At 45.7% G+C, this 13,947-nt stretch overlaps 1 protein-coding gene and 1 long non-coding RNA gene across 2 annotated transcripts in view; one reads left to right on the top strand and one right to left on the bottom strand.

Moving 5' to 3' along the window:
• nompC (no mechanoreceptor potential C) overlaps positions 1–13,947 on the top strand; it is a 75,949-nt gene that overhangs the window by 34,081 nt on the left and 27,921 nt on the right. Inside the window, exon 5 of the mRNA XM_050182993.3 lies at positions 9,675–10,082. Coding sequence (XP_050038950.2) covers positions 9,675–10,082 — 408 coding nt within the window. The remainder of the gene's footprint in view (positions 1–9,674; positions 10,083–13,947) is intronic.
• LOC140217335 (uncharacterized) lies at positions 2,652–4,155 on the bottom strand. The gene is made up of 2 exons (XR_011893850.1): positions 4,082–4,155; positions 2,652–3,004 (listed from the first exon to the last, which is right to left on the bottom strand). It is a non-coding gene; the product is annotated as an uncharacterized lncRNA (long non-coding RNA).

The raw sequence follows: 13,947 nt of genomic DNA, 5'->3' as shown, positions 1-13,947 counted from the left end.
CTCTCTCTCTCTCTCTGGCCTTCTATTGTTTCTCTCTTTTTTGTCGACAGGGAAGCGCCTACTCATTGCCATTTTCGAGACGATAGGTTTCGCGTAGATGTAGTACGCTCCTGCAAATTCCTTGATTTGTCATGCCTTCTCGGTGTTCGCGAGTACATGGCCACCACTTCGAAGCAGAAGTTTCAAGCGACCCGCAATTTGTACAACGCGACACGTTGCTCATGGTCGGTCTAGGAGCACGTCGGTGATATTAAGGTCAACGCTAGTGCTAGTGGATAGGCGGAATTCCTAAGGCGAGAGCTAATATGGCGGACTGGCCTCGTTTGACAATATCGCGGTGCTTCACCTTCTGGCTATCACATCACGATCGCCATGAAAAAGACATTTTGCAGATTCAACGCACAGTTTTGGAATCTATCTGAATAGAAGCTTCCGTAAGGTGATTCTATGTATTGAATAAACATTAGTTTGACAACCAGGCGCGTGTTGTTGCAGTTGGGGGGGCTCTTTATTCCGGGAAATCGAGGCTCCCTGCCTACAGCCTGGCCCTGTCTACCAGCCGCAGCTGGTTCTCACGGTACTGGCACGTCAGCAGAGCCGCCCACTGGTCTTCTGACGATTGCTATGCTTAAGGTGTCTTCGGGTCGCTTGTGCACCACCATACCACGTGGCAGAGGGTTTGTGCGAAAACACCCGTGTGGTTAGATTTAGGTGCACGTTAAAGAACTCCAGGTGGTCCAAATTTTCGGAGTCCCCCACTACGGCGCGCCTCATCATGAGATAGTGGTTTTGACACGTAAAATCACATCACTTAATTTTGTTAAGGTTAATGAGATGCTATAAATGTGTCCGTTTCATTCCCGCGTCTTTGGCACAAGGTAAACCGGCGCGCGCTTATGTGCTCTCGCGCACTCCTGCTACGCAGTCTGAAAACTCTTACATTGGCTTGTATTTTCTTCACTTCTTATTTATTTTAAACGCACTGCTGCCTGCTTCTTGGTCAATCATTCCATTGTGGTTGTGCATCACAGTATGGAAATCATCATCAGGAAAACGCGACGATCATGTCAAAGAACTGCAGTTGGCGTTAGCGCGATTGAACTATACGTGTAATTGGGGCGAAATGGTAGGGAAAGTAGGTATATAAAGGTTAGAAAGGTTTCTTGTATATACAGAAATGTGCTCTTGATGACGCATATTTTTGCACTGAGGATATTTAAGTGTCATTTGTTCTATCACAAGTAATTTCGCAGGAAACAAAACAATCAGCCTGGACATCCGTAACGGTAGTTAAGGTGGTATACTAGTGCTGTTCTACGCGCAAGGTATTCGTCAAGACAGCAGCCATGGTCAGAAAAGCTTTATTCAGTTGTGTAGTCGCATCAACATTGCGGCGCCTTTTGAACCGCACTTTCTGGGGTCATTCAACGCACGTAGCAGTGGGCGGAATCGGTTTATTGACTTACTCGTGTCTGTTGGGACATTTGCGATCTGGAAAGAGGGATATGGTTCTGCAGCTTTGAGAGGACGACCACAAAGGGCCACGTACCCCTTGCTGTTGCGGCTACTTGCGCGTGTCATTGGATATTTGAACAGCGAACTTGTGGTTCTCGGGGAGGAAGAGTTTCTTCGACGTTGGTCAACCCGCTTTGTGACAATTGGGAACAATCTTGTGTCGTTGCTCATGCTGCAGTATTAGAGGGACTTGTGTACTGCATACCACTTTTGTGTTCGCGACCGCTTTCTTCGTTTACAGTCCCTGAAACTTCTGTGAGTGCCGGTGACCATTCTATTCCTGGACTATCCTTCAAACTGTAGTGTGCAGTATGAACTTTTGTAGTATGTTCATTTCCATTAGTAGCTTTTCATCTCTCTTGTCATGCCACTGTCACGAATTGCTGACCTCTCTCGATTCGACATGATGTGCTGTTAAGTCTATTAAACTTCTCTTTCCGCCATGGTCAGAAACATACGAGTAGGTTAGAAAAGGCAGCTTTGCGTAAAAAGAAAGACCTAACCTCTCCACCACGTCGCGGGCCCGTTGGACTGCCCAATTTTGGTATTTAAAATCGGGGCGGCGAAGGGCAGCCTCCCACTTGGACGACGTAAGATCTTCGTCCCCCGTAACGCGGGGCACCGCCAGAGCATATTATCTAAGTTGGCAAAGTGTGAGCAAAGGCTGCAAGATGTCTGACGTATGAATTTCGGGATAGATCAGGTGTAAGAGGGCGGGGCTAGGGTATGCTCCGACTTGCGAGAGTCTCAGTGTCAATGCCTGAGGCCTGTTCTATTTACTGTGCGGCACCTTTTTAGCAAAGGTGCTAAAAAAGTGCCAGTAAATAACGCGCCTTTCAGTAGTCAAACCGTCTGAATTTAAATAATCAAAAAGTGTTACCATATTTTAGCTAACCACCGAAATTGTAGTAGAAATGTTTTTTTTGCTGTTTTAATGTTTGCCTAGCCACGTAGACTATCTGGAAAACATTATGTCCCGCAATGAAAAAAGAGAGAAATAACCAGCTGCTATACCTAAGAAATCAGTTGACACACAACTGCTGACATTCTCACTGGCAAAATGCCGCAGGACGACATGCATGCAAAGCTGAAACCGCGATAAATGCATGATTATGAGTGAAGAAAGAGCATAAGAATGTTGTTACACGAAGTTTATTTTTGGAGCAAGAGCGGTGCCCCCTCAGAACATCAGTTCAGGCAGGTAGCTCTCGTTGAACATATGCCCCAGGCAGACGCCGAAGTCGCTGGCTGGGTAGAAGACGCAGTGGCACTCGGCCACGCACATGTAGCCTACGAAGCCGCCGCAGTTACGACCGCACTCGACCAGACCGTCGGAGGTTAGCGAGGTCACGACACCGCCCTGCCCGGCGAGCAGCGCGACCATCAGCAGACAGCGCGCCAACGACACGGAAGGAGGAGCCATGGTGGACGAAGAAGCAAGCAGAACGCTGCGAACAGTCAAGTCAAACCAGCCTGTGAAGACCTGCGCCTGGAAGCGTATACGAGAGATATAGTTCGCAACGGGCCAGTGAACCGATTGAGCCGCGAGCAAAGTGCATGCGTGGACGGTGAAGTATAGACGTAAGACGCAACGTTGAAACGTGAGTATATAATCCAAGAATGTCGCAAGCCCCTGAATCAAAGGAATCCACAGTGTAATTGAAGCAGCGTATTTTTTTTTATTTCTTCCTTAGTGAAATCATAGATAATGTCAACTAAACCACCCCATAACGCTGCTGGCATAAATGGCAGGAGCGTTATGGCATAAATGGCAATCCAATAAATGTTCTCTGGCATAAATGCAATGCAATAATAGCCGTCATACACGTGGTCTTTCGCGCTGCAATACGACACTTGATATCGATATTCCTCCGTCTTTCGCATTCCTCATTTACTGAAGAGAAAACCAACAAAGTTGTGCGTTCTAAACATTTCCGGCCCGTGTTTCGCTTTACAACGCAGTCCCTAAAGCCGGTTATTACACACGCGATTTGTACGTGCAGACAAAGCTGGCTTGCATTGCTGGTCATCTTGTTCCACGAATTCTAGGATGCCGATAAGTAATTATGCACGTATCGTACATGCACTCAACACGACAAGTCAGCAGGATTCGTTGGGGTTGTGCATAAAGTAGCCTCTTTCTCAGCTCCTTCTCTCTCTTTCTTTCTCTTCATCCCCTTCTTTTTTTTTTCTGTCAGCAGGTAGCCTCCTCCTCGTTTGCATTTTCGAATCGATCGGTCTCGTGTAGATGTTGGACGTTCTCGAAAATCCTTTGATTAGTCACGCGTCGTAGGTGTTCGCGAGTGCATGGTCACTACTTGGGAGCAGGCGTTTCAAGTGTCGCGAAGTTCGTAGAACGTTGTTTGCTTGATCGTGCTCGGTCTAGGAGCATGCCGGCGATATGAAACTCACCGCTAGCACTAGCGGATAGGCGAAATTCTTGAGACGAGAGGTAACATAGCAAACTGGGTTCATTCGAGAGGGGCGCCACGTTTCACCTTTTGGCGCTCGCATCATGATCACCATGAGAAAAAAGAAGGTGGGGGAGCGGGGCGGCAGTACTTACCACGACAAGAGGAAACAAAGCGTTGGAAGAATCAACGTGTGTGCTTGGAATTCTGGCTGGCGGGTAGATGATGGTGATGACAATATTGCTCCGCTATGACATGTACCCACTACAGTTGCTATAGGTCAAGAATCAAGCGTTCCCGTGACGAGACATAAACCCGAGAAGTGCTATACAAAGAAAACTTTCAAAGTAAATGTGCTAGCAAGGTGCTAGGAAATAACGCGTGATTCAGTAGTCAAACCATCTGAGCATAAGCTACCAAGAAGCGTATTTTAGTTAATTACAGAAATTAGTATCGAATTGTTTTTCTGGCTGCTAATATGCGCCTACCACGTCGACTACATTAAAGAACGATGAAGCTCTATATGTGACAGTTCCGTTTTTTAAGTATGTTCCGCGAGAGAAAGAAACACCGGGTATATTAAAAGAAAACAGTTAAAACACAGCCACTACATTTCCCAGCCACAAAAGTCAACAGGATGGCATGTTCTCGAAGCGGAAACCGCGATGAAAGCGTTATTATGAGTGAAGAAACGAAGAACAAAGGAATGTCGTGACACAAAGTTCATTTTTGGGGAGAGATCGGTGGCCTCTCAGAAGAACTTCAATTCGGGCAGATTCGTCTCGTTGAATATGAGCGGCAGGCACAGGCCGAAGTCGCTGTCTGGGTAGAACACGCAATGGCACTCGGCCACGCACATGAGCTGCACGAAGCCGCCGCAGATATTACCACACTCGGACATACCGTCCGAGCTGGCCGAGGTCAGTACACCGCCCTGCCCCGCGAGCAGCGCGACCATCAGCAGACAGCGCACCAACGACATGGAGGGAGGAGCCATGGTTGTTGACGAAGAAGCAAGCCGAACGCCGCTAGCAGTCAAGTCAAACCGGCCTGTGAAGACCTGCGCTACAAGAGGTTGTTCGTGATGAGCCAGTGAGCCTATGCCCAGGAAATTTGGACATTTGCCCACGTGGCCCATTTGTCGAACTTCACGGCAATGCACTAGCGTGACTCAGCTGGCAGCATTTTTAAAAATCATATTTCAAAAGGCTGCCTGAATTTCAACTTTCCATTAGCAACATCGCGGTCAGGCCTTTCAAACAACGCGCGCATTTAGGTCACTTATCCGCAAATTGCCTGCTGCGTTACAGCAGTGTTCGTATCCTGACCAAATTTCTGTCGTAAGGTAGCAAAGACGTTAAATACGTGCCGTAAATACGTATGTTAATAAAAGGGCGTAAACTCTCAACGTTGCCAAATGAAAGTTGTTGAAATTCGGGCGGCCGTCTGAAATTTCATTTGTTGAAAATACTGCCCATTTTGAGGTACACTGATACATGGCGGTCAATTTCTATAGATAGCCGAAGCGACAATCTCCAAAATTACTGTACATGACTGTACATGAATGCGTGGCTGCATAGTGACAATGTTGATATATGACACGATGTCGCAACGTGGATGTATTACCCAATGTCGAAACCCCTGGAGCCAAGGAATGCGCATGGTAATTAAAGCACCTTCTTTGTGCTTCTTTGGTTAAAGCTCAGAGGAGGTAAATTAATACGACCCCATAAGGCTCTGAACTTGAGGTGCCTTGCTTTGGCATGGCATCATACAAGTGGCGTTTTCTGCTTTGATTCGACACTGAATATTGAATTTCCTTCATGGTTCTAGCTCTGCCCTTACTCAAGAGAAAACAAGCAAGGACGTTTGTTCTAAAAATCATCAGCAAGTTTTCTTTGGGAGCTTCATCCAGCTTGCGATATTCTCTCTGTCTGCATGTTTTTTCGTATCTAACTCTCCAACTTGGGTCACTGGTATAACGGGTAGAACATCGTGCTGCTGTAGGGAACCAGTTTCGGAACCCACCGTCGGACCAACTGAGTATGCGACACTGAGTGTGTGACACTGGTTACGTGCCGCTCTTTAAGGAACCTCTTTCACGCTACCTTTGGTCACTGGCTATGTGCAGCGGCACATACTGGCTATGTGCAGCGGCACAAACTCAGTGACCCTCTTTTACGACAACTTGGGTCATTGGATAGCCCGCGGTCTAATGGGTACGACATCAGGCTGCTGTGCTAAGTGAACCGGTCTCGGAACCAACCGTCGGACCAAAATGAATCACTTTGTATGTGACACTGGGTACGTGCCGCCACTCTTCAATGAGCCTTTTTCACGCCAACTTGGGTCCCTGGGTATGTGCCACTGGGCATGGGCCTCTCTTTGACAGCAAAAAATTGCGGCAGAACCCATCCCACGATGACTGACTACGGCAATGAGTTTAGCACTGAGTCAATATAGCGACACAATTTCCACCGTCGAAACGAGTTATGTATGAGGCGTGCACTGTAGCGGGACTCCTCTTTCGTGCTTCCTTAAGAACACAGTGCCCTCTAGCACCGCCGCCACGAAGCCTGCGCGTGGCGTCTGAAATGCACGGCGCGCCGATGCTTGCGAATGCTTAGAAATCTGGCAACGGGGCTCCTGGACACCCACCATTATCTACAGGGGCGCTGCCTTGAAGTCTGCGCGTGGCCTCCGAGACGAGAAGCGTGGCGCGCCGGTGCCTCCGAACGCTGGGAATTGTTCCTTCGCTTGGCCACACACTCAGTGGCACATACTCAGCAACCCAAGTTGGCGAGAGGTTCATTGAAGAGCGACACATACCCAATGCCTCCGTGGCGCAGCTTGCTAAAATGCTGGCGTGATAGACTTTCATTGAAAAGCAGCACATACCCAGTTCAGTTTTTGGCGCAGCCTGCTAAGACGTCGGGTTTTTGAGGAAGCCTTGTGACGTGGGTTCGCTTCTGCCCAGCATCGAAGAAATTTAAAAAAATATTTTTCGCCATTATAAAGCGGCACAGTCCTAGTGGTACATACCTAGTTACCCAAGTTGGCGTCGAAGACGTTCGTTGAAGAGCGGCACATACCATCTGGCTCATACCCAGTGACCGAAGTTTGCATCAAAGAGGTTAATGAAAATCCAGCACAGACCGAGTGGCACATGCCCATTCTTCCAAGTCGGCGTCGAAGATTTTCCTCGAACAGTGGTACCTACCCAGTCCCGCATCTACTGCGACCTATGTCAGCATGAAAGAGGTTCATTGAAGAGTGGCACATGAATACACATCGCCACATACTCAGTAACCCAAGTTGTTTCGATGGTTGGTTTCGAACCCCGTACCCTCAGCACAGCGACCTACCCCTTCGACCACAAACTATCCAGTGACCCAGGTAGGTGGAAAGACGATTAGATACAAACATACATGGATAAAAACATACATAGCTAGATAGCTAGTTGGCCCCCGAGAAGTGCGTGAAGTAACCTAAGGATGCTAACGCATTAAAACATCCTTTAAAACTTCTCCGGTGTTGAGCGGGTTCCAATCCGCCTTTCAGACACGCACCACGCGTGTAGATCGCGGCGGCTTCGCTAGTAGATAGTGCAGTGTAACCAGTAGGAAGCGCAATAGAGGAGTCCAGCTGCAGCACACGCCTCATACGATTTATAGGTGGCAATGTGTCGTTGCATAAATGGCAATCACATTATCGTCAACAGTGATCGTGACATGATCTCTGACGGACTTTTTTTTTTTTCACTTTAAAACACCGGCCCTATTACCTTTAAGTGTACACGTGCAATGCAGACGAACACAAAGCAGAATTACATTGCTAGTCATTTTGTACCGAGAACTCGTACATGCGTTGTTTTAAGACGTAATTTATTTATTTAACAATACTGTCAACCCCCTTGCGAGGGTCCTTACAGAGAGGGTTATGAAAAAAATATGTATATTACTGATTAAACGCGCATCGTCTGTGTACAGTCGATCGACACACCAATTTGGCAGGATTCGATGTTATTGCTCGAAGCAGCATTTTTCTATGTGCCTTTTTTTATCTCTCAGTCTCTCTCTTTCTTTCTCTCTCTGGCCTTCTTTTGTTTCGTTTTGTTGAAAGGTAAGCCCCTACTCTTTTTTATTTTCGAGTCGATCGGTTTCATGTAGATGTTGGACGCTCCTGTAAGTTATTTGGTTTGTCTAACCTCATCGGTGTTCGCCAGGGCATGGTCAGCACTTCGAAGCAGACGTTTCGACTGTCCCGACATTCGTACAAAGCTGCACGTTTGCTCATGATTGGTCTAGGAGCCTGCCAACGATATCGAAATTCCCGGTAGCACTCTCCCCCCCCCCATTCCCGCTCCCATGTGTAGGATAGTAAACCGGTTGAGCTAAACTGGCTAACCTCCCTGCCTTTCCTTCTCCACTTTTTCCTTCCTTCCGCTAGCACTAGTGGTTATGCGAAATTCTTAAGGCGAGAGCATACATGGCAGGCTGGGTTCCCATTTGAGTGAAACGCGAGGCTTCACCTTTTGACTGTCACGTCATGATCCCCATGAAAAAGAAAGCAACACTTACCACGGCAAGCGGAAATACCTCTTCGAAGAATCAACGTGGAGGCTTGAAATTCTGGCTGGAGGGGTAGCGATGGTGATGAAATTAATCCTCAACTATGGCACGTATCCACTACTATTGACAGGTCAAGAATCAAGTGTTTCCAGGACCCAGACATAAAATTGATATATACTGTAAAATGAAAAAAAAAAATATTAAAAAATGTGCTAGCAAATTACGCGTAATTCAGCAATCAAACCGTCTGAATGTAATCTGTAAGTGTTTAAGTGACGAGAGAGAAAGAGCGGATGCATTACAGAACGTAGTGAGTAGCGGGGGGAAAAAGAGGCTACACATTTCTTGCGCAGTACACTCCATTTCCTGCCTTTTCCTCGCGCAATGTCTCCGCAACCGAAGAAATTTAAGTAAATTTGACATCCTTACGCCAAAAAGCGTGCTGTACCGTGGCGTTCTCTCAGGCACCCGGTTGACATTGTTTCCTCGCGGGGAAGCTACATATATGTAGGCTGTTTCTTCGGCAGACGGCCATCTTGAACTGTTTAATAGAAGTGCAGGCATTATTCTTTGGCCCTCATAATTGCACCATTCAGTTGACAACGCGCATCCTTTCATTATTATTAATATTATTATTCTACAGTCAAACGGGCTGTCTTATGTATAATTTGGGAGCAGTCAATTAGTTTTTGCGGACGTGTTCGACAATGCATGAGTGGGTAAACATCAAAGGAAAAAGGAAGGGATCCCATTAGCAGCATGACAATGTCTATGAAATAAAATAAGGATGGTCTATACAGGGAGGCAATGAGAGAGGAGGCGAGACAGTAATGCTCAAAAAGCCGCAAAATTTAGGCGATACCATCTTGTAGGAGCGTCACACACTTTATTTTCACAACGACGACAACTTGTTTTAACGCGATCTTCCAACCGTTTCTCCTTGCTATGAATCACTGCACTCGCCTTCGAAAGCAGCCCACTCTGACACTCATGCAGCCTCTTGTTCAGCGAAAATCGTGTATACGCTATAGAATGCAAAAGAGAGTCACCGCGCTGCGGCCGGCTGCCAACCACACACTAGACAAGGACGTGGCTCGCGAGTCCGTGGCGACGCTCGAAACAAACCAATCCCCGCGACCTGCTCGTTCTCTCTTTTCCCGGCTTTCGCCGCGCGCAGGACGGCAACATCCCTCTGTTCCTGGCCGTGGAAGCGGGCAACCACGGCGTGTGCCGGGACCTGCTGGGCGCCATGACGCGCGAGCAGGTCTGCTACGTGCACCCGGCCACGGGCAACACGGCGCTGCACCTGGCGGCGCGGCGCCGGGACCTGGACATCATGCGCTTCCTGGTCGAGTGCCAGAGCCCCGTGAACCACCAGAACGCCGAGGGTCAGACCCCGCTGCACGTTGCCGCCCGCGAAGGGGACGAGCAGGCCGTCAAGCTGTTCCACCACGCGGGCGCCAACCCGAACCTCATCGACAGCGAGGACCGCACGCCGTTGCACATTGCCACGCAGCTGGGTCACGTGGGCGTCGTCGAGCTCCTCATCGACAAGTACAAGGCGTCCGTGCACCACCGCACCAAGGTGGGTGTGCGCTCGTGTGTGTGTGCGCGCGTGTGCAGTGCTTGAACACGGCGCGTTCCTTGACAAATTTGTCTTTCGCGCCACGACCGGCGGCGGCGGCGGAGAGGGCGCACGGAAGGCCTCTCTGACTGCACAATCTGGCCTGTCCTCCAGCTTGCCCTGGATTGCTTACAAGCGTGTGTCGGATTGATTGACTGATTGATTGATTGATTGATTGATTGATTGATTGATTGATTGATTGATTGATTGATTGATTGATTGATTGATTGATTGATTGATTGATTGATTGATTGATTGATTGATTGATTGATTGATTGAAGCGCCACAGTACAACCACCCACATAACTGTTTGATATCCCGGGTCTTGCAACAAGGCTAGAACGTTTCCCTCATTGTCCTCGGTCAAATCTATATGACAAGAGGGAGGCGCGAATATTCGAAATAGCGAATCTGAACCAAATATTTCTGTTTAAGCTCAAATACTTAATACGAGAACTTAATATTATATTTCCTAAAATATTCGGCTGCGACCCAATACGTGGGGTTATTGCGTAATGTTTTTGGCGTCCGGCTGCCACGAAAACTATTCATTGATATGATCTGCATCTGGTTCAAGTAGTTGATAAGCCAACCACATATACGTACTGCAGTGAACTTGTACATCTTGTCCATTTGGAAGCCACTCAGTCATGCACATCACATACTGCAGTCTGTGTATTAAAGTAAATAATCTTTATTTATTATGTCTTGTGCAGCAATTCCTCTTCGTGTTTTCTTTTTACTTCGGGTAACTTTCAGGCGGAAAGAAAAAAAATACGCGTCGGTTGATTCGACATTCTAAACCTCTATTTTCTGAATATTCATGTCTCATTCGATTCCAGAAATTCACATTATAATACCACTACAATACAATGTTATTTGTTTGGATACATGCATACTCAATTATGCTGATTCGCCTAACCACAATGCGCTTGTTTGGCAGACCAGGCAGCTGGTGGAGTCAGCGCATACAGTTCAAGTTTACACGCAGAAAAAAATGATGATAAAAGCAAGAAAAATATACGTAGTTCGCGCAATCAAACAGAAATACATACAGCGCATGGAGGAAGAGTTGTATGCAATGAGAAAAAAGACCACAAATTTAATCATTTCGCGAAAAAGTTCAGGCAATTTATACAAAAACTAGAGTTGACACACATCAGTTTCTAATATTTTTCAACATTTTCTTTTTACCATTAGTACAGCAGAGGTCATCATCAAGCTCGTTAAATATAGCTAGTACGTAGAACCTTCGCGTATTCTGACCGTAGGGCGTGAAAACACATGGTTTGACATAGCGCTCTGTCTTTCGTGTAGTGTGACCTGCTTATTCACAGGGGCCCTGTAGTTGCTGTTGCAGCAATAGCGTGCAATTAGCCTGAAGCAAAAAAGCTCGCGGATGGGTAACACTCCCAGCACGCTTAGTCTGTCTTCTATTGTGGCTGATTGCAAATAAGTATCATAATTTATAGTGTTCACTATTCTTACTACAGAATTTAAAGTTTTAACCTTATAATCCGAGAAATTACCGTATAGCGTGATTTCACACGTAAGAAGAGGTTCTGCTAATGATTCATATATTAAACACTTAAGATAAAGCGGGCATTTCCCTCTAAAATGGCGCATCATGGCCGCCATATATGGCTCTTGTCTTTTTTAGTAAGCTGACTAACGTGGGGATCACGACAAGTGCTGATCCCAAAAGATACGAAGCCACTTGAGAGATGGTTCCACTGGCAGACAAACGCATTTACAAGGGTAGCAATTCGACGAGTGCAAGAATAATGGTTTAGAAAACAAAATCGCTTCATGGGGATTCTTAAAGCATGCGCGTTTTGCGTTCTTGATGTTTATGAAAAATTAATCCTGTGAGAACCAGTCAACGACTTGGTTGATGCCAGCCTGAAAGCTTTCGATTCCTATATCATTATTACTAGCCTCAAGTATCAACGCTGTATCATCCGCGTGTTGGAATACTCTAGATTTCAACTCCAATAAACCTAAATCGGAAACATACACGTTAAAAAGTAAAGGGTCAATTTTACTTCCTTGTGGCATACCAAATTTAACTACCTAAACTTACCTTACATGGCATCAATTTTAACACACTGGGGTCTGTTGGTAAAATAATTAACAAAAAGCTTATTAACTCGACCTCGAAATCCTAGGACTCCTACTTTTCTTAACAAAGCATGATCGGTCGTATCAAATGCCTTGGATAACTCCGAACAGAAGGCTAGAACAAACTTACTTTTTTCTACCGCACCTTTAACAATATAAAAAAATTCTTCAAGCAGTGTAATTGAATTGCTATTTTTTGTAAAGCCAAATTGTGCCGAAATGTTCAAAGAGCACTTTTCACAGAATGACTGCATAAGCGACGATGCATGTTTTTTCCGTTATGTGCGCTAAAGCTGACAAAATCGAGAGGAGCCTATAACTTCCGCACTCGCATTTGTTTTTATTTTCCCTTTTTCATTTGGTACACTGGTCGGACAACATAGATTTTAAGTCCCTCTGGTATGTTACCTCTTTGAAGCATTCAATTAAAAACTTTAGCAGGGCATTTTTCAGCACATCGAAGTTGCAATGCAGGCCTCTAGGTCGAATATGGTCATACCCAGGTAGTTAATGAAGTTTCATTCCGTGTACTATTGTCCAAAATTCAACTTCTGATAATGGTGGCAGATAAGGCGTATGTGCGCAGGCCCGCTGCGGCTTGTACGCACCATTCCTATCAGCTATCGTGCTTCGCATGTTTTCTGTTGCATCTGCGAAAGTGCTTTCGAACTTATCATACATTTCCTTCGTGCTTGAACCAGAAGAGCTTCTTTTTGTCGTGACGTCAACAGATGCTTTGTCTCTTCTACCAATTAGATAATTTGCCAATTCTCAGGTTTTCTTGCCATCATGCTTATTAAAAGAAAATTCCCTCATTAAGTAGCATATTTCCGACTGTCGCGTTTGTCCAGTTGTAAAATTTCTTAACTTTCAATATTCCTCTCTTATGTTCGTGTTTTCTAGGTCCTTTCTACATTTTTGCCATGCCTTTTCCTTCAGAGGAAGCTTTAGCTCGGGTGCTTCTATTTAAATACATGGAAAAGGAGAATTCATTTTTCTCGGCAACCACTGCACCAAATTGGACAAATTTTGTTGCATTCAAAAGACAAACTTAAAGTCTAGCCACTGTTGGCATCGAATTTTCGATTTAGCTTGTCAATTTTTTATTGAAAATTGGCAAAAATCGCAAATTTTCATAAAACGAAACTATCAAGTTTAGAACTTTGTCTTTCGGCAATGAAAAAGGATATCACAATTCTGTGCATTGCATCTAACAGTGCATCTAAAGGGGACGAAATTGATATATTACGCATGAATCTCAAAAAATCTAATAATATGGAAATACAGCTTTTGCAGAACCCTTGTACACAACGTAACAAATTCACATAAGATATAAATTGACATACCAAATTTGTCCGCTTTGAGCGATATAATGAATACCGTTTACAGAACCGCGATATCTGTTCTTGATGCAGAGATATTAATTTGTAAACTTCGTGCTTGTATTCTTTTCGCACTTCCGAATTTTTGAAAAACCTTTTAACAAACTTCAGACCCTAAATAGAAATTCCGCTTCCAACAGTCACTATAATTTACCTTTCTCTCTCAAATGCAACAAATTTCATTAAAATCGGCCCACGTGTGATTTCAGAAAAGCGTTTCTGCATTTTACATGTACTTAAATAGGCCGCGTCGGAGTCGGGTCCAAGCTAAAGCTTCCTCATAAGAGGAAGCTTTAGCTCGGGTGCTCCTATCTAAATACATG

The sequence above is a fragment of the Dermacentor andersoni genome, chromosome 4 (assembly GCF_023375885.2).
Source record: "Dermacentor andersoni chromosome 4, qqDerAnde1_hic_scaffold, whole genome shotgun sequence".
NCBI classification, from domain to species: Eukaryota; Metazoa; Arthropoda; class Arachnida; order Ixodida; family Ixodidae; genus Dermacentor; species Dermacentor andersoni.
Note: the sequence above shows the minus strand (reverse complement) of the source record. Positions and strands in the feature narration are given on the sequence as shown.